Genomic DNA, 18,056 nt, shown 5'->3' on the forward strand with positions numbered 1-18,056 from the left:
CTAGCCAGTGTGGCTCACTTGGTCAGAGCATTGTCCCGTTAACTGAAAGGTCGCAGGTTTGATTCCCAGTCAGGGAACATGCCGGGCTTGCAGGTTCCAGCCCCAGTGAGGGCGTGTGCGAGAAGCAGTTGATCAATGTTTCTCTCCCTCTGCCCCCTCTCCCTTCCTCTTGCTCTGAAAGTCAACAGGCATATCATCCAGTAAGGATGAAAAAAAAAAATAGCACTTAGTCTCTACCGGCCCTTTGTCTCTCCTGGAAGCAATCCCTGCTTCCTGTGCAATCCCGGTGCCCCCTGTGCAATGTAGGGCTGGGACCGTTTGCTCCTCAGGGGACACCTCTGTAGTCGTGAAGTCCCTGCCAATTCTTAATTGCCACACTTTGGCATGGGACTTGCCCATTCCTCATCTCTGTCTTTCCTACCGGTCTCCACATGGCTTTATAGCCTTAGTAATAGGAGTTGTGTTCAGCTACTCTTCAGGTAGGTGGTTCTTAAGAATGGTTCTTCTGTAATTTAGTTGTGGTCACGGGAGGGGGTAGTAGTGTTTCTTCAGTCTGTCATCTGACCAGAAGTTTGACCAGTTTTTGCCTTTTAAATCGAGGTTGCAGGTGAACATCACACATCTGTGGCCCTTGCCAGGAGGCTCGATTTCTGTTGTACCGGGCACCATGACGATAGCCTAGGGAGTGGCAGAGCTCAGCTTCTGCACGCCAAACTGGGGTTTAGTTCAGCTTCTCCTCGCGAGAAGGTCCTGGTGTCGGTGTGGCTTTGTTATTTAAAGTACCTGAAAGCTACATGAAGGTGCATGTATGTGTCACATGGGGGCAAGGGGAAGCATCTTTGTGTCCATGGATGCCCTCCCATGTCCTGGTGCACCACACCCCCTGTTCTGTCTCCTTGGTGACACCCAGGGATTTGGTAGTGCTGACTCAGAGCTGACTGTGGAAAAATCCCCTTCCCCTCTGCTGACACTCAGGGCTCAGTGTCTAACTGCCCCGTTTGGCAGGAGGTCCTGGGTGATCATCTCTTGGTCCTTCTGCGACCTGCAGCTGGCTGTGCTCACCAGACCTAGAGGCTGGACCTTCTTAGTTGAGTGGCCACCCCTGTGGATGTGTGCAGCCTTCAGAGCGTCCCATGAGGCGGCAGTGCACGTGGCTTACAGGTTATGGCTGGCCGAGTCTCCCCCCTGAACGTCGCTGGGGCCCGAGGCCCCTCTTCAATGGCTATCTGCTCTGAGAACAGTTATTCTTTGCGTACCTCGGTCTGAAACGGACCTGACTCCAGGGCCCACTGAGGGTGCGGACAGACGGGAGCCTCGCTCTGCTTCCCACGGGTGTGAGACTTCTGGCAGGAACCCAAATGCCCTCAGGGTGGCACAAGGTGAGTGAAACCTAGAGGCGTCCATTGATCCAACATGGTGATTCCAATTAGGAAGGACCCCACTTCATAGCCACAGTTTCTTTTCCCCTTGTTTGCTCATGAAGACAGAGGTCAGGCTGGAGGTCAAGCCAGAGGTCAGACTTCCAGCCCCCACACTGCTGGAAAGCCAAGGCCCCTCTGAGTGACTGGGTATTTTTGGGTTTCCCTTATTTTTGTTTGCCTGTGGGTGTTCTTTGTTTTGTTGTTGTTTTTAAATCACCATCCTGCAACCTGGCTTTTCAAAACTAAGGCAGGCATCACCAGGGTCAGAAGAGCAGGTCTGCCCTGGAGCACTGGCCCTCCACTAGGGACGCCTGTGTGACGCGCTGGAAGTGGCGGGGTCTGCCCCACGTGTTCAGGGAGGCGCTGTGCCCAGCCCGGAGCAGGTGCACAGCCGCCTGCCTCAGGACCTGCTGCTCCTGTGCCCGCAGAAAAGGTGTGCCTAGGGATTCCACGGGCCCTGGGGAACAGCCTGCCTGTTTCCAACAGGGAATGGGGCGGCCAGGCCCCCGGCCCCTCACGCCCGGCCAGGTGGGCGCCAGCATGAGATGCCCAGTCTATGCAGTTCCTTTTCAATTTCTTTATTTAAATACAAAAGAACATTTCATTTCTTCCCAATTAGTCTGAAAGTGGTCTCCTGGGGAAACTGTGAGAAAACAGTCAGCTTGGGGTCAGAGGATAGCAGGGCTATTCTTCCCTGGAACGTCCAGAGTCCAGCCTGACCCCACGGGGAGACACGCTGGCTTCAGAAAAGCTGTGTCCCCCCCACCCCACCTTGTGCTGATGTTTCTCCTGGCAGGACAAGAGCTGGGCTTAGACCCATACTCTGTTCAAGAGCGAGTGTGGGGTAGGGCTGGGGAAGGCGAGGAGCCACGGGAGACCGAGGACACCCCCAGTCTCCTGGCCCCTGGACTCTGTCCCAGGGCCACAGCCATCCTGCGGGCCCCTCCAGGCAGGGCAACAACAGCCAGGGCGGAAAACCAACAATGTGCCAGTCCTCACAGAGCCCGGCCCCTTTAGAGGAGATGAGGGAAAGCCGCCCTTGAAGGCGCTGCTGGTCACAGCTCACTGCGTGATGCCTTGGCCACGATCACCAGCTTGGACAGCTCGGCCTTGAACACCCCGGGCCTGTGGGACACTGCAAAAGAAGGAACACGTGGTAGGGCCCTTGAGACACACTTGTGTTCCTGGGCACAGGGGGAGGCCCAGTGTAGGGTGGTCAGTCTGGCAGAGCCAGAGAGTGGTCCCCAAAGCAGACTGCACATAGCAAGGACCCCAGCCCCGAAAGTCTCATGGTAAGAGTACAGAAAAGGGGGAAGAGGTTGGCTGCCATGTCCTGAGGGCAGTTGGATTCCTCAGGAAAACTCAGGGTGGGAAGAACTATGGTCATTTCTGGCACACTGAGGAGGAAAGAGGTTGGGAGCTGGGCTGTATCACCACCTGCTCACACCAACAGGCTTGTCCGAGGAACCTATGATGCTTCTACAGCAGGGTCAGGGAATTGGCAACCACCGTCTGCCACACTAGCTGGGCCCCAGCTCCCTGAGCGCCTTGCACTGTGTGCGCTGGGGCTCGGGGTCTACCCACAACCCAACACCCTCAGTCCTTGACCTCTACTCTGAATGGTACCCACACCCTGAGGGGTCTGCAGGAGGGGCTCTATCCAGACCCAGTCTCCTCCCTAAAGCCCCTGCCCCTGCCATCGCCTTCCCAGAGGTTCCATGCCTGGTGACATCCACAGCCACGTGGGTTCCTTTACCCCATCTTTCCCTGAAACCAAGGGCCTTTGGGGTCCTCCCCACTCGGCTAGCTCCCACGCCCACTGTCCTAACCACTGGCTTGTCCGCCCTTGCTCTGGACCCCCAAGCGCCGACTCCGGAGCTCCCCGCCCTTCTGTTCAGTACCTGCCCTTTGTGGCTGAATGTGGCTCAGAGCACTGGGATGGGGGCCCCTCAGGAACTCACAAGGTTCCAGCCTTTTGAAGCTGTGCCTGGTCACAGAGCCCGGGACAGCCAGGCTGTGCGGAGGCCACAGCCCTCCCGCGGAGCAGAGGATGTTCTCGTGCTGTCAGCTACCGACCAGGCATTAGCACAGTGTGGCCCACCACCCTTGAGCTAGGGGAATTTTTTACACTTTTAAAAAGCTTTAACAAAAAGATTTAAAAAATGGTATTTTGTGATAGGGGAAAGTAATATGACATTCGCATTTCCAAGTTTGTAAAGTATTAAAGTTTTGTTAGAACACAGCCACACCATTCACTGCCACAGGGAATGGCCTTTGCCTGGTGGGGACAGGTTGAGCAGTTTCAACAGAGGCCACCTGCCCCACCAAACTGAAAATATTTACTATGGAGCTCTTCACAGGAACCGTTCGCAGATGCCTGGCCGACAGTCTGCATGTGGCCTGAAGCACGGCCCACCCGCACCGCCTGGGCCCCTGATGGCCTTCTGTTGTCACCTCGCACCCACCTCCCCCGCGGATCTGGGTTCCATGCCCATAATCCATCGTTACCCACCTGCTGTTTTGGTCACTTCAAATTCTTCATTTTTCAGGGGAACATCACTCTCTCTTTCAAACGCAGCTTTAGACTGAAAGGAAAAAAGTGGAAACTTAGCTAATCAAGAAAGAACAGGATTTGGTTTGCTTTCCCAAAAGGCAAGGACTAAAGACCTCGTCTTTTACTGAAAAGCCAGGTGACACTTCTCTGAGCACACAAGAGAATCCAGAAGTGGCTCGTTAATCCCCATAAGAGACTGTCAAGTGGCTTAAAATTTTGTGCCTTCCCTGCAAATCCTAGGAAGAAAGTATTTAATTCAATTTTTTCTTTAATTTATGGAAATAGGACAAGCACAGCAGTCTCCTGAATGTAATTTTTAAAAATCAGAATTCTGCATCTCTCAAATCAGCTAAAATAATAGTTTTAAAGTAAGAAGGGACCCTACAGAGTAATTAGTTCAAAGGTGTGACAGTCAGTCTGTCGTGTCACCCAGAAGCAGCCATGGCTGTAGTCATGCAACGACCCTCTCGCTCGGCGCTGCTGCAAAGGTCTCCTGCGCGTGTGAGAGGAACGCCTCCCGAGCTGACTCTCCTCCTGGATAACCTGGCTGGGCCTGCCTCAGTCACTGCGAGGGGCCTTCAGAGCAGAGCTGTGGCTTCCCTGAAGAAACCCCGCCCGGCGGCAGTGGCGGCAGCGTGCGCCCAAGTGCCAGCCCCAAGTGCCAGCCCCTCCTGGCCCGCGGACTCTGGAGCTGCTTGCAACCCCCCGCGACAGAGCCAATTCCTGGCAATAAATCTTGAATGCCTGCTTCCTACTGGTTCTGTTTCTTGCTTGAACCTGGACTGACACACGTGGTTTCCAAACTCTCCGCCCCTGACGTGGAAACGGCGGGCTCTGTGGCGCGGCCTCTGGAAGGGCCACAGGCACTGGGAGTGCGTGCAGCGGAAGACGCAGCCTGGGCCACACACCACAGGCCCGTGGGGCCAAGGGGTGTGGACCTCCACACACACACCAGTGAGCCACACCACCTGCCCCTCCGGGGCCACTGCCACCCTTGCTGTCCCTGTTCCTGTCTCAAAGCTGAATGTCTGGGCCACCCTGCCCTCTAGCTTCCTGTTGGCGTTTCCAATGAGGGGCACCAGCAGGAGGCTGGCGGACAACAGGAGAGGAGGTCAGGGTGTCCACTTCCTCCTCTGCCTACCTGCCGGGTTTCTAGGGGTCAGCAGGTGCCCCTCTGGGCAGCACCACTGCCTCTCCCGCTGCACCTCCAGACTTGGGGGTCTGCAATACACCGTGTTCTCCTCTGCACTTCCAGGACAGGTGGCACAGGCAGGGTCTGGCCATCTCCTCATCTTGCCTGTCCCCCCAGGGCTCAGAAAGGTGCTGTCCAGTGGGACACCCCAGGCAGCCACCCAGATGTGCACAGCTGCTACTCACGTAAGCCATGCCGTACTCAATCTCAGCACCGCGCACCTCTGCCTTGAATTGTGTGAAGTACAGATAGGACTTGCCCTGGGGCCTGCAGAGAAAGGTAGGGTGAGGTGCCAGCCCAGGGCCGCGTGTTCCCAGGCACTGCCGACTCCGCAAAGTGCTGACAGGGCCCTTCGACATCATCCCCCCTTGCCCTTGCCAGATGCTCTTCCGGCGTTTTACTGACCGCCTCCTTCCCCTTCTGGGGGGAAGCTGTTCTAGGACAGGGGCCCTCATGCTTGTTCGCTGAATGCTTTGTACCGAGTGCCAATGACATCCGGGTATTGCAAGGGGGCCACAGCAGCATCCCAAAGGGTGAGAAGCACAGGTGTTACCTTGGAGGGGGAGGGGGAGGGGGAGGACTGGCCCCGGCAGAGCTCCCTCAGAGGTGCAAGTGGGCACAGTTAAGGAACATGAGGTCAGCATGGCCAGAGCAGAGGAGCCAAAAGAGGATGACTGGTGACAGCGAGGGGACGATGATGTCTGCAGCATGAAAAGCTCCAACAGGCCATGCGTGGAAACCAGAGGGCAGTGGGGGCAGGAGTAGAAACGGCAGCAGAGGGGCCAGGGAGGCGGCTGCGGGGCTGGGGAGGGGCACCCAGGGAGCCTCCGCCTGTCCAGGCCTCTGCGGGGACAGAGGGCTGGTGCGTAGCTGAGACCCGGAGGCTGGGCCTCGTTAGGCCAGACCTCAGCTGAGCGGGTACCTGGGGATGAGTGCATACTCGGGCCTGCGTGGCCGGGGTCTGTGCCACCGGAAGGCTGGCGTTCATGTGCCCCATGAGAGGAGGCGTCTGACACACGGTAGAAGGCGACCCCTGTAATGAGCGCACCCTAGGCCCTGTCCCCTGTGATGCTTCTCTCTGGGGCCAGGAGAGGTGACACAGGCAGGGTCTGGCCTGATGAGGACGCTGGGCTCCTTGCCCCTGGGGGAGCCCGGCAGAAGGATCAGAATCTCCCCAAGAGCCCTCGGTAAACGCCTGCCATTTGTGCAGGGACCATGGGGTGACGCCGGCAGGGGTGACTAAAGCACGCCATGTCCTTGCTGCACCCCTGAAGCCTATGTCATTTATTCACCAATGTCACCCCAATGAAATCAAAACAAACAAAAACACCCTGTGTCCTTTAATTAATGTCGAGTCCCTGCTTTCCCACTGTGTCCAGTTTGTGGAGCTGTCTCCTGTGTGGACCCTGGTCCCAAGGGTGGAGCCACAGCCTGGACTTTTTCTGTCAGGCACACAAGAAATGCTCAAGAAATCGGTTCTTGACACATTCCAGATTGTCACCAAATTGGGGTGACACATTCCAGGCAAAGGAGCCCGGGGAGGAGGGACATGATTCCAGGCAGCCCCATCACCCTCCTCCCCGCCCAGGGCCGCGCTGCCTCCCCAGCCCTTCCTGGGCTTCCCATGCTCTCACCGAGCCGGGCGCCGGCAGTGGGGATCTGAGACGGCGGAACGAGGCATCAGTCCCTGGTGGGGAGACTGAGCCCATGAACCATGAACGCCACTGAGGGTGACAGTGACAGAGGAGCATCTGGGGAGCCCGACCTCACTCTTTGGTGCCGTGGCCACTGCCTGGACTGCCCTTCCCAGTCTCTACAACCTCCTCTTGGCCTCAGTGCCATGTGCTCCCCTGGGGAGCCCGCTGGCCCCTGCCAAGTCCCAGCACAGCGTGGCCCGCCCTCTGCGTGCCCCTCAGAGCGGCCGTGCAGTCACTCACCCTCGGCAGCCTGAGCCAGGGCAACCCCTCCCGGGAGACCCCACCGCTGGGACCCACAGCTCACCTCCAGATGGTGCAAGTGAAGTGCTGGTAGTCTTCGCTGGTCCCCAGACTCATCTGCCACTTCTAGGGAGAGGAGAAAGCCATGGGTCAGCTCGGGACACACAGGCTGACTGTGCGCGGACTAGCTCTGAGGGCCTCGGGTTTCCTTCCAGTTGTGCAAGGTGAGTGGAGCTTTCCTGGGCCTCCTGGCTGGAGCCTGGACCCCAGGTGCCCCCACACTCTGCTCAGGGCCAGTGAAGCTACTCTGTGTGAAACTACACTTCTGGGCACATGTCATTTTACGTTTGACCAAACCCACAAAATAAACAGACACCAAGAGTGAACCCTAATGTCAACTATGAACTTGGGGTGACAATGATGTAACAGTGCAGTTCGCTGACTGTAACAAATGTCCCACCCTGGTAGGGCATGTCGATAACGGGGAGCCTGTGCATGTGGGGAGGGGCAGGGGATGTATCAAAATCTCTATGCCTTCTGCTCCACTTTGCTGTGAACCTAGAACTGCTCTAAAATGTAATGTCTATTAACAAATAAAAACAAAATGAAAAGGGAAGACAGTGCACTCATGCCTGCAATGCTTGCTGAAGCATTAGAAAGTCCTCAGAAAAGATACAACATTTTAATAGCTGTGGTTATGCGCTGGCCGTGGGCAGGAACTGGACAAGTAGAAGGCGCTATCACCTTTTGTATGTTTTTCGTTTTGGATAATGAAAATGAATTAGCTTTTTTAAAATTAAAATTTTAAACTAGTTCCAAAACACACCACTACTAGTATATTCTAGTTTCCATGACCTCTGAAATCCCGGCCAAATGGAAATGGAAAACCCACAGCCACCTTTCCGGCCGCCAGAGGCACTTCCGCAGGCGGTTGGTAAAATGAGTTTACAGTCCCCTCCCAGGAGTAATTACGGACTCCAATTACCGGTTTAACACCAGAGCTTTTTCATTAATGGAAACAAGGCCATTTTTATGTTAATTATCATGGGAGTAAATAGTCAGATGCCTTTTGCCTGGAGCACAGATGTAGGAACCAATTACTGGTTTACACACACTGTAGCATCCACCCATTTAAAGTGTACAATTGAAAAGGCGAGTCCAGGATGGGGCTGAAGGTTGACACTGAGCGAGCCCCTCCCAAGAGCAGATGTCATACTTAGAGCACTTCCTCCTGAGAGACAACTGTGAGCCAACTGAACAGCTTCTGCACAAAAAGCAAGAGAGAAACCACAGAGAAGAGGGTGAGAGAGCTGTCTGCGCACTGAGGAACCCAGGATCAGAGGGACCAGTGAGCGCCACTGTTTATGTTCCCCCGCACGTGGACAGAGGGTGGGCTCCATCCAGGTTCTCTGGTCAAACTGCAGGCGCTGTTGCAGGTCCTCAGCCAGTTCCAGCCATATCCAGCAGAACCGGAGGGCGCCACAGCATGCACACAGGGGCCCCTCCACCTGAGAGTGATCCAGCAGGTATGACAAGGTGTGGCTTCATGTATCCACTGGGCTGTTGTGTGTATGTGGAGCCCCTGACCTGGGAGGAGTACAAAACTAGCAAAATATTGCAGTACCTGCCTTCAGGGCTACCCTGTCCAAAGAAAGTGCAGAAATAGGGAATTGCTACTGTGCGTTCATGGGGCGCATCTCCGCCCAATGAAAATGTGGAATTAGCAAAATGCTGCAGTGCCCACACACAGGACTGCCCCAAGAAGAGTGAGTGGGCACTGCTGAGTCAGTGCACTTGTGCCAGGCTCCCCTGCAAGGAGAAAGGGCAGAGCTAGCAGGACACTGAGACAAACACACAGAGAGGCCTTGCTGGGACCCTGCTTTGCCAATAGACAAAGCAACGGCGCCCGCAAAGCACACACCCAGCTGTCCCGCCCACACCAGGTTGCCCCACCCAGAATCCACTCCTATAAGCCAAGTGACACACCAGGCACCACCTGCACCTATCCCAACAATAACTGGCCTGCCAAAACTATCCAACACATGGTTTACACAGGGGCCACTTTTTCAAGACTGGGAGAGACAGCTATTCCATCCAACTCATAGGAACAAACACAGAAAGTCAAACAAAATGGGCAGGCAAAAGAATATGTCCCAAATGAAAAAAAACAAGTAACAACAACTACAACAACAACAACAAATGAAAACCCCTAATGAAATGGAGAGAAGTAATTTGCCTGATAAAGAATCTAAATAGCCCTGGCCAGGTAGCTCAGTCGGTTAGTGCTGTCCTGATATGCCAAGGTTCAGGTTCATCTTCAGTCAGGACACATCCAGGAGGCAAGCAATAAATGCATCAGTAAGTGGAACAACAAACTGACATTTCTCTCTCTCTCTTTCTCTCTCTCTCTCCCTTCCCTCCCCTAAAATCAATCAATAAAAAAAATTAAAGTTACTTAAATGTGTGTGTGTGTGTGTGTGTGTGTGTGTGTATAAAAAGATAAATGACCATAATGCTCAACAAACTTTAGAGGAATTCAGATAACACTTCAACAGAAATAGAAAATGTAATAAAGAACCAATCAGAGATGAAGAACATGGTAATTGAAATGAAGAACACATTAGAAGGAATCAACATCAGATTAGTTAAAACAGAAAAACAAATTAGTGACCTGGAATACAGAATACTGGAACTCACACAATCTGAAGAGCAAAATGATAAGAATTTTAAAAACTAAGGACAGGCCCGGACCAGTGTGGCTCAGTGTGGGTACTGTCCCGCAAAGCGAAAGGTCGCCAGTTTGATTGTCCGTCAGGGCACATGCTTGGGTTGCAGGTTGGGTCCCAGGTCAGGGCATGTACAATAGGTAACTGATCAATATTTCTCTCTCACATCAATGTTTTCCTCTCCCTCTCTTTCTCCCTTCCTTCCCCTCTCTAAAAATAAATAAATAAAATGTTAAAAAAAAACAAAACAAACCTGACGATTGTAGTACAAGAGATCTCAACGACAACACGAAGCACCAAGATGGAACGAGAAGTCACGTGCAGGGGAAACCCCATAAGGCTAGGAGCAACTTTTTCAGAAGCAACTTTACAGGCCAGAAGGACGTGGCAGAAATACTTAAGTGCTGAAAGAAAGGAATCTACAACATAAAATACTATATCCAGCATGGTTATCACTCAGAATTGAAAAATAAGTAAAGAGTTTCCAAGACAAGCAAAAACTAAAGGAACTCATCACTAAACCAGCCATACAAAGAAATGTTAAAGGATCTTCTTTATGCAGAAAAGAAAAGGCCACAACCAGAAATAAGAAAATATTGGAAAGAAAAAAAATCTCACTGGCAAAGGCAAATATACAATAACTATAGTGACTCAACCACTTATAATGCTAATATGAAGATTAAAAGACAAAAGTAGCACAATTAACTGTAACTACAATAAATAGTTGGGATACACAAAACAAAAATGTGTAAGACATAACATCAAAAACAAAGAGTGGAGAGGGGAGTAAGCGTGCAGTGCTTTTAGAATGCAATTGAACTTAATGCCTATCACCTTAAAACAAACTACTATTCTCATAGATGGATATGTGTGAACCTCATGGTAACCAAAAATATACCAAAAAAACCCCCCTCAAAATAGAGAAAAGAATCCAATCAAAAGAAAACAAATCAAAAGTAATCAAGAAGAAAGGAACAGGGAACAACAAAAACAACTAAGAAAATGGCAATGAGCACATGGTTATCAATAATTACTTCAAATGTAAAGGAAATGCTCTACAAAGACATTGGATGGTAAATGTCTGAGACCCACCTATATGCTGCTTACAAAAGACTCACTTTATACTGAAAGAGACATACAGAGGAAAAGTGAGGGAATGGAAAATGATATTCCATGCAAACAGGAACAATAAAAAGCTGGGGTAGCAATACTGATATCAGACAAAATAGACTTTAAAGTAAGATCTCTAATAAGCAGCAAAGAAGGACTACATAATTTTAAGAGATCAGTCCAAGAAGAGGATATAAAACAGTAATAGTTGGGTACTTTAATACTCACTTACCTCAATGTATAAATCATTCAGACAGAAAGTTAATAAAGAAATAATGGCCTTAAATGTCACATTAAACCAGTTTGACTTAATAGACATTTATAGAGCATTTCATCCAAAACCTTCAGATAACACTTTTTTCTCAAGCGCACATTGAACATTTTTGAAGACAGATCATATGCTAGGCCACAAAAGAAGGCTCAATAAATTTAAGAACATTGAAATGATATTAAAACATCTTTTCTGACCACAATGGCAAGAAACTAGAAATCAACTACAGAAAAAAAACAAAACTAGAAAAAACACAAATATGTGGACATTAAACAACATGCTTCTAAACAACCAATGAATCAAAGAGGAAAACAAACACTACCTTGAGATAAAAGAAAATGAAAACATCTTTACAAAATTTCTGGGATACAGCAAAAGCGGTTATTAGAGAAAAGTTTAAAGCTACACAGGCCTATCTCAAGAAGCAGGTAAAATCCCAAATAAACGATCTAAATTTACATCTAAAGCAACTAAAAAATAATGACCAAAACTCAAAGTAAATTGAAAGAAGGAAAAAATAAAGATCAGAGTGGAAATAAACAAAACAGAAAACAGAAAAACAACAGAAAAGATTATTGAAACTAAGAAGTGGTTCTTTGAAAGAATAAAATTGACAAACCTTTAGGCAAGACTGATGAAGAAAAAAGAGAACACAAATAAATAAAATCAGCAATGAAAGAGGAGAGGTTAAAACCAACACTACAGAAATAGAATCATTAAAGAATACTATAAACCATTATATGCCAATAATTGGACGATATAGAAGAAATGGTAAATTTTTAGAAACATACAACCTTCCAAGACTAAACCAGGAAGTACAGAGAATCTGAACAGACCAATTAGGAGCAATGAAATTGAAACAGTAATCACAAAACTCGCAACAAACAAAAGCTCAGGACCAGACAGTTTAATTCTACCAAACATTTAAAGGAGAATTAGTATCTATCTTTCTCAAACTATTCAAAAAAAAAGTTGAAGAGGAAGGAATGCTTCCAAACTCATTCTAACAGCAATACCTTGACATGAAACCTGACAAGGACACTACAAAAAAAAAAAAACAAAAAAAAAATTTACAGACCAGTATCCTTGAAGAACATAGAAGCCAAAATTCTCAATGACATACTAGCAAAACTGATTTCAACAGTACATTAAAAGGATTATATACCTCCATCAAATTGGATTATACCAGGAATACAAGGCTGGTAAACATCCATATATGGATGTGATGAATTAATAGATTCATCACATCAACAAAACTGATATAAAAATCATATAATTATTTCAGTAGATGCAGAAAAAGCATTTGACAATATTCAACATCCTTTTATAATAAAAACTCTCTGCAAAGTGGGTATACAAGAAACTTACCTCAACATGACAGGGGCCATATAAGATAGGCCCACAGTTAATATCACACTCAATGGTGAGAAGCAGAAAGCTCTTTCCCCAAGATGAGGAACAAGACAAGGATGCTCACTCTCACCACTATTATTCAACACAGTATTGGAAGTCCTAGCCACAGCAATCAGGCAAGGAAAACAAAAAGGCATTCAAACTGGAAAGGAAGAAGTAAAACTGTCACTATTTGTAATGCATAATACTATATATAGAAAATACTAAAGAATCCACCAAAAATTACTTAATAAAAGAATTCAGTAAAGTAACAGGATACAAAATATACAGAAATCCATTGTGTTCCTATACACCAATAACAAACAATCAGAAGGAGAAATTAGGAAAACAATCCCAATTACAACTGCATCAAAAAGAATAAACTACCTAGGAATAAATTTAACCAGGAAAGTAAAAGACCTGTACACCAAAAATTAAAAGACATTGAAGATACAAATTAAATGAAAGCATTTACTGTATTCATGGATTGAAAGGAGTAATATCGTTAAAATGTCCATACTACTCAAAGCAATCTACAGATTCAATGCAACCCCTATCAAAATAACAATAACACTAATCTCATATCTAGAACAAATAATCCTAAAATGTATACAGAACCACAAAATACCACAACTAGCCAAAGCAATTCTGAGAAAGAAGGACAAAGGTGGAGTATCACGCTCCTTAATTTCAAACTACAGTACAAAGTTATAAAAATCAAAACAACATGGTACTGGCATAAAAAAAAAAACCCACATAGGTCAATGGAACAGAATAGAGAGCCCAGAAATAAACCCACACCTATATGGTCAATTAATCTACAACAAATGAGACAAGAACATACAACACTGAGGTAATGACAGTCTATTCAATAAGTGGTGTTAGGAACACTGGACAGATACGTGCCAAAAAAAGAAACTGGACCACTTTGTTATATCGTATATAAAAACAAATTCAAAATTGATGAAAGACCTAAATTTTGGCCCTGAAACCACAAAATTACTACAAGAAAATATATATAGTAAATTCTTCGACATTGCTCTTAACAATATCTTTTTAGATATATCACCTTGAGCAAGGGAAACAAAAGAAAAAATAAACAAATGGGACTACATCAAACTAAAAGGCTTTTGCACAATGAAGGAAGCCATTACAAAAACAAAAAGACAGCTTAATGAATAGAAGACATTTGCAAATAATACATCCAATAAGGGGTTACTATCCAAAATATATAAGGAACTCATACACAAGGTAACAAAAAAACAAGCAATCAGATGAAAAAATGGGCAGAGGACCTGAATAGACATTTTTCCCCAGAGGACATACAGATGGCCAAGAGACATAAAAACATGCTCAACATCACTATTTGTCATAGAAATACAAATCAAAACCACTATGAGATATCACCTCACATCTGTCAGATGCCTATCATCAATAAATGAATAAACAAGTGTTAGCGAGGGTATGGAGAGAAGGGAATCCTTGCACACTGTTGGTGGGATTGTAAAGTGACGCAGCCACCATGGAAAACAGTATAGAGAGTCCTCAAAAAATTAAAAATAGAGCTACCACAAGATCCAGCAATTCCACTTCTGGGTATTTATCCAAAGAAAACAAAAACACTAATTCAAAAAGATCTATGCACACCTATGTTTTTTGCAGCATTACTAGTAATAGCCAAGATGTGGAAACAACCTACAAGTCCATTCACAGATTAATGGATAAAGAGATGTGGTGTGTATACACAATGGGATATTACTGTATTTCGCCATGTATAATGCACACTTTTTTGCCTAAATATTTGAGGGACAAATAAGGATGCACATTATACATGGGTAGTACTAATTCCACACCCATATAAATGTTTTTCATTCTTTTATTCATGCTTATGCATTAAAAGTGTAACTCTAGCCCTGGCTAATGTGACTCAGTGCACTGAGCACCAGCCTGCAAACCAAAAGGTCATTGGTTCGATTCTCAGTCAGGGCACATGCTTGGGTTGCGGGCCAACGTGGAGGTCCCACGTTGGAGGCGTGCAAGAAGCAACCAATTGATGTTTCTTCCCCCCTCTCCCCAACCCCATCTAAATAAATAAATAAATAAATTTTTTAAAAAGTGTAACTCTAGAAAGCAATAACGATATTCATATGCAAAATAATACCTTGGGATACAATAACCGGTTTTGTTTCTAAATATAAATAAATAAATAACTGAATTAAAAAATTAAAACGAAAAGATTTTTTTCCTGAAAGTTTGGGCCAAAAATGTGGGTGCGCATTACACGTGGGAGCGCATTATACCCAACAAGATATGGTATTCAGCACTTAAAAGGAATGAAATCTTGCCATTTGCAACAACATGGATGTACCTAGAGTATAATTATGTTAAGTGAAATAAGCCAGAAAGAGAAACACAAATATCATACGGTTTTGCTTACATGTGGAATCTAATGAACAAACCAATTGCATATGCAAAACAAAACAAACCAGTAAAAGACTCACAGATACAGAGAATGAGCTGAGTTACCAAGGGTGAAGGGATGGGGTAGATGGTGAAAAGAAAATAAAAAAGTCTGGCAGAGCATGGTGGGGCTGGGTCCTTCGCTGTCTCTTGAGCCAAATCAAGGTGTTGGTCAGAATCCAGTTCCCATTGGAGCTTGGAGACTTCCTCCAGTTATTGTGGTGTGGCAGAATCTGTTGTTTGTGGTTGTAGGACTGAAGCCCCTGTTTCCTTGCTGCCAGCAGGGGCCGTTCTTACCACCTAAAGGCCACCTGCACTTCTAGTCATGTGGTCCCCTCAAAGCAGATAAAGGTGCAATGCACCCTTCTGTTGCTTGAAATCTCTCTTACTTCCTCTTCTGCAACCTGCTGGGGGAAACCTCCAACAAGGAAATGGGGACCTCAGTCTAACACAATAAGGAATTGAATTATGCTGATAAATTGATAGGAGCCCATTCTGGCCAACACCTTCATTTTGGCTTATGACACATTCACGTGAGTTGCCAGGACTTTTGATCTCCAGAACTGAGAGATAATAAATGGGTGTTGTTTTAAGCTTCTAGGTATGTGGTGATTTGTTAGGCAACATAGAAAACAAATAGAGGCTCATGGGAACAGCAGATTCACATCTCACTTCTCTTCTTCTGTCCAGACATTTGTTCACTCTGCGAAACTGAGTGGATATACCATCCCTACTTAACTTAAGCACTCTCACTTTTAATGGTTAAGTAAGAATAATTCAATGAGTTTAAATTAACCCATGTATAACTCAACCCCTCTATCCCTGGAGAGCATCTCTGTATGACAACAGATATTGCCAGACTAAATTACAGGGAATTTTGTACAACTTACCTCATTGGTCCCTCCTTGAGAAGCATAGGTGAATATGCAAGTATATTTGTCCTAGAAAATGGAATGGAAAAAAAAAAAGGCTTGGTAGGAGGTTATCCTTAGGGCTTAAGGTGCAGGGTCTCAGAATGTCTTTCTGAGAACCTGAATCCAGAAGATCCTGCTTTTGAACATCTGCACTAAAGGGAAAGGAGGCAGATACCTCTGGCAGATGTCCCTGGAAGCCAGCTCCACAAGGTGTCTGACAACCTAGAATTCCCCTACCTGCTTCCCTACTAGTGAGCTCCTGGGTCAGGACAAACAACCCCTGTGGCTTCTAGGGAATAAAGAACAGGAAAGAGGCCACACCCCCTCTAGCACCTACCCCTCTAGGAGTTAGGGCTTTGGGACACCAAGGAGAAACAGCTGGGGGCCCATTTCTGCGCTGCTGTGGCTCTTGGACACGTGGAAGCTTGTCCAAGCCTCTACTCCCTCATCTGAAAAATAGGCCTAACATATAAAGCATTCAGCACAAAGCCCGGCTGTTAAGTTAACATTAAATAGCGACAATGAAAAAGGACAATGGAAGAGGCAGCGACTTTTCCAACAAGCTGGGGACAAGGCTGGACCAGATGCAGGCCTGCTGCCTAGGCAAAGAAGGGCCTAGCCCCACACTTCACTGAAAAAGATACGCGGAACTTGTGCAATAGAAGAAAAGCGCAATGTCTGTCCAGTTCCACCCTCGTCATAGCTGCAACAGGGCCAACCTCCTGCGGGACCTGGAGACTCCTAGCTGTCAGGCCCCAACTCCCTTCTCCCCACCTCTGTGTCCGCCCTGCCCTCCGATGGCTGGGAACTCGCCTGGGTCTGGGGAATAGGACTGCTTGGGAACGCTGGGCATGTGAGGACACAGGCACTGAGGCTAGTGACCCAGCTCTTCCAAGGTTGCCAGCCTCCAAGTCCGCACCCATCCTCAGGCCCCGCTCCCCAAGTTTGAGCGTCCTCTTCCTGTGGTAGCAACCCCTTCACAGGCCCCGTCCCCCCGGGCATTTCGCTCAAGCCTCCAGTACAGCGGCGGCAGTTACCCCAGGTCCCACGTTCTGGGAAAAAGTGTGCACGACGCCGCCGGGCCGCACGTCAAACGCCACCGTTGTGGGCTCTGACACCGCTTCTACTGGCCTCAGCGCCACGGCTGCCAGGAACAGCGTAGCCCACAAGCTTGCACCGCCACTACGGTTCCTCCTTCCGCTGGGCGCCGCCATGTTGGAATCGGGTCCGCGAGGCAAACGGCGGACGGGGCGCGACGAGGGACACGTTGGACATCTCCCGAAGGCCACGTTAGCGCCAGCGCGACCACGTGACCGGGGCGCCCCGCCCCGGGGCGGGGCTTGGCAGTCCATGGTCTGTCCGTAGGGTAGGTGGTCTTGGTTCTGTTGTTCCTCACTATGTGACTGACCATTCAGTTCTTACAATTAATGAATGTACAAGAAATGAGGAAAATAAAAGAGCGCCATTAAAATTCAACTTAATAAGTATAGACAGTATGAGGGAAATGGAAGATGGCCATTGGGCAAACACCTCATAATTGTTTCAGCCAAGATCCATCCGTTAATGGATGCTAAAAATTGGTGGTGGAAAAGGTATGGTGAGAAACAGGATATTTGCATAGTCTCAAAGTATTCCGCCCCACCCCAAGGTACTTATTAATTACAACGAGAAAAAGGCAATTTTACCATGGAGACACCACTTCAGCCCAATGGTGAAAGTTAGCATCACCACAGGATGCACTGAGAACATGTACCTTCTCGGCGGCACCTCTGGAATTCCTGCCCAAAAAGCTTGACCTCAGTCTAATTATAAGAAACATCAAAGCTGAATTGAGGGACGTTTTATGAGATAACCGTTTTGAGATAACGAGATAAACGTTTTGAAGTACTCTTCAAAAAGTCACGAAAGACAAAGGCTAAGGAACACTTACAGGCGTGGCTCAACTGGTTGGGCGTCCTCCCGCAAAGCCGAAGCTCCCCAGTTTGATTCCCCACCCCCCAACTCCCGTCGCGGCACAGGCCTGGGTTGCAGGTTTGGTCCCTGTTGGAGGCGTGTAGAAGCAACGGATCCATGTCTCTC

At 47.8% G+C, this 18,056-nt stretch overlaps 1 protein-coding gene across 1 annotated transcript; it reads right to left on the minus strand.

Moving 5' to 3' along the window:
- Positions 1–1,885: 1,885 nt before the first annotated feature.
- MYDGF (myeloid derived growth factor) lies at positions 1,886–17,218 on the minus strand. Its single transcript, XM_054582853.1, has 6 exons — positions 17,015–17,218; positions 15,954–16,004; positions 7,169–7,230; positions 5,353–5,434; positions 3,934–4,006; positions 1,886–2,556 (listed from the first exon to the last, which is right to left on the minus strand). The coding sequence occupies exons 1-6, from the start codon at positions 17,189–17,191 to the stop codon at positions 2,477–2,479; spliced, it is 525 nt and encodes a 174-aa protein (XP_054438828.1). The 5' UTR covers positions 17,192–17,218; the 3' UTR covers positions 1,886–2,476.
- Between the last annotated feature and the right edge of the window lie 838 nt (positions 17,219–18,056).

This window comes from Pteronotus mesoamericanus, unplaced genomic scaffold (genome assembly GCF_021234165.1).
Source record: "Pteronotus mesoamericanus isolate MK-2021 breed Mesoamerican mustached bat unplaced genomic scaffold, CSHL_Meso_final contig_726, whole genome shotgun sequence".
Classification (NCBI taxonomy): domain Eukaryota; kingdom Metazoa; phylum Chordata; class Mammalia; order Chiroptera; family Mormoopidae; genus Pteronotus; species Pteronotus mesoamericanus.

What these genes read in the sequence shown, in the direction of transcription:
- MYDGF (XM_054582853.1), bottom strand. Translation starts at nt 17,191, where the DNA reads ATGGCGGCGCCCAGCGGAAGGAGGAACCGTAGTGGCGGTGCAAGCTTG. An exon ending in CTCAAGGAGGGACCAATGAG is followed by an intron (nt 7,231 to 15,953) that starts GTAAGTTGTACA and finishes TCCTCTCCCTAG; the next exon opens with AAGTGGCAGATGAGTCTGGG. An exon ending in TTGAGTACGGCATGGCTTAC is followed by an intron (nt 4,007 to 5,352) that starts GTGAGTAGCAGC and finishes TTTTCCTTTCAG; the next exon opens with TCTAAAGCTGCGTTTGAAAG.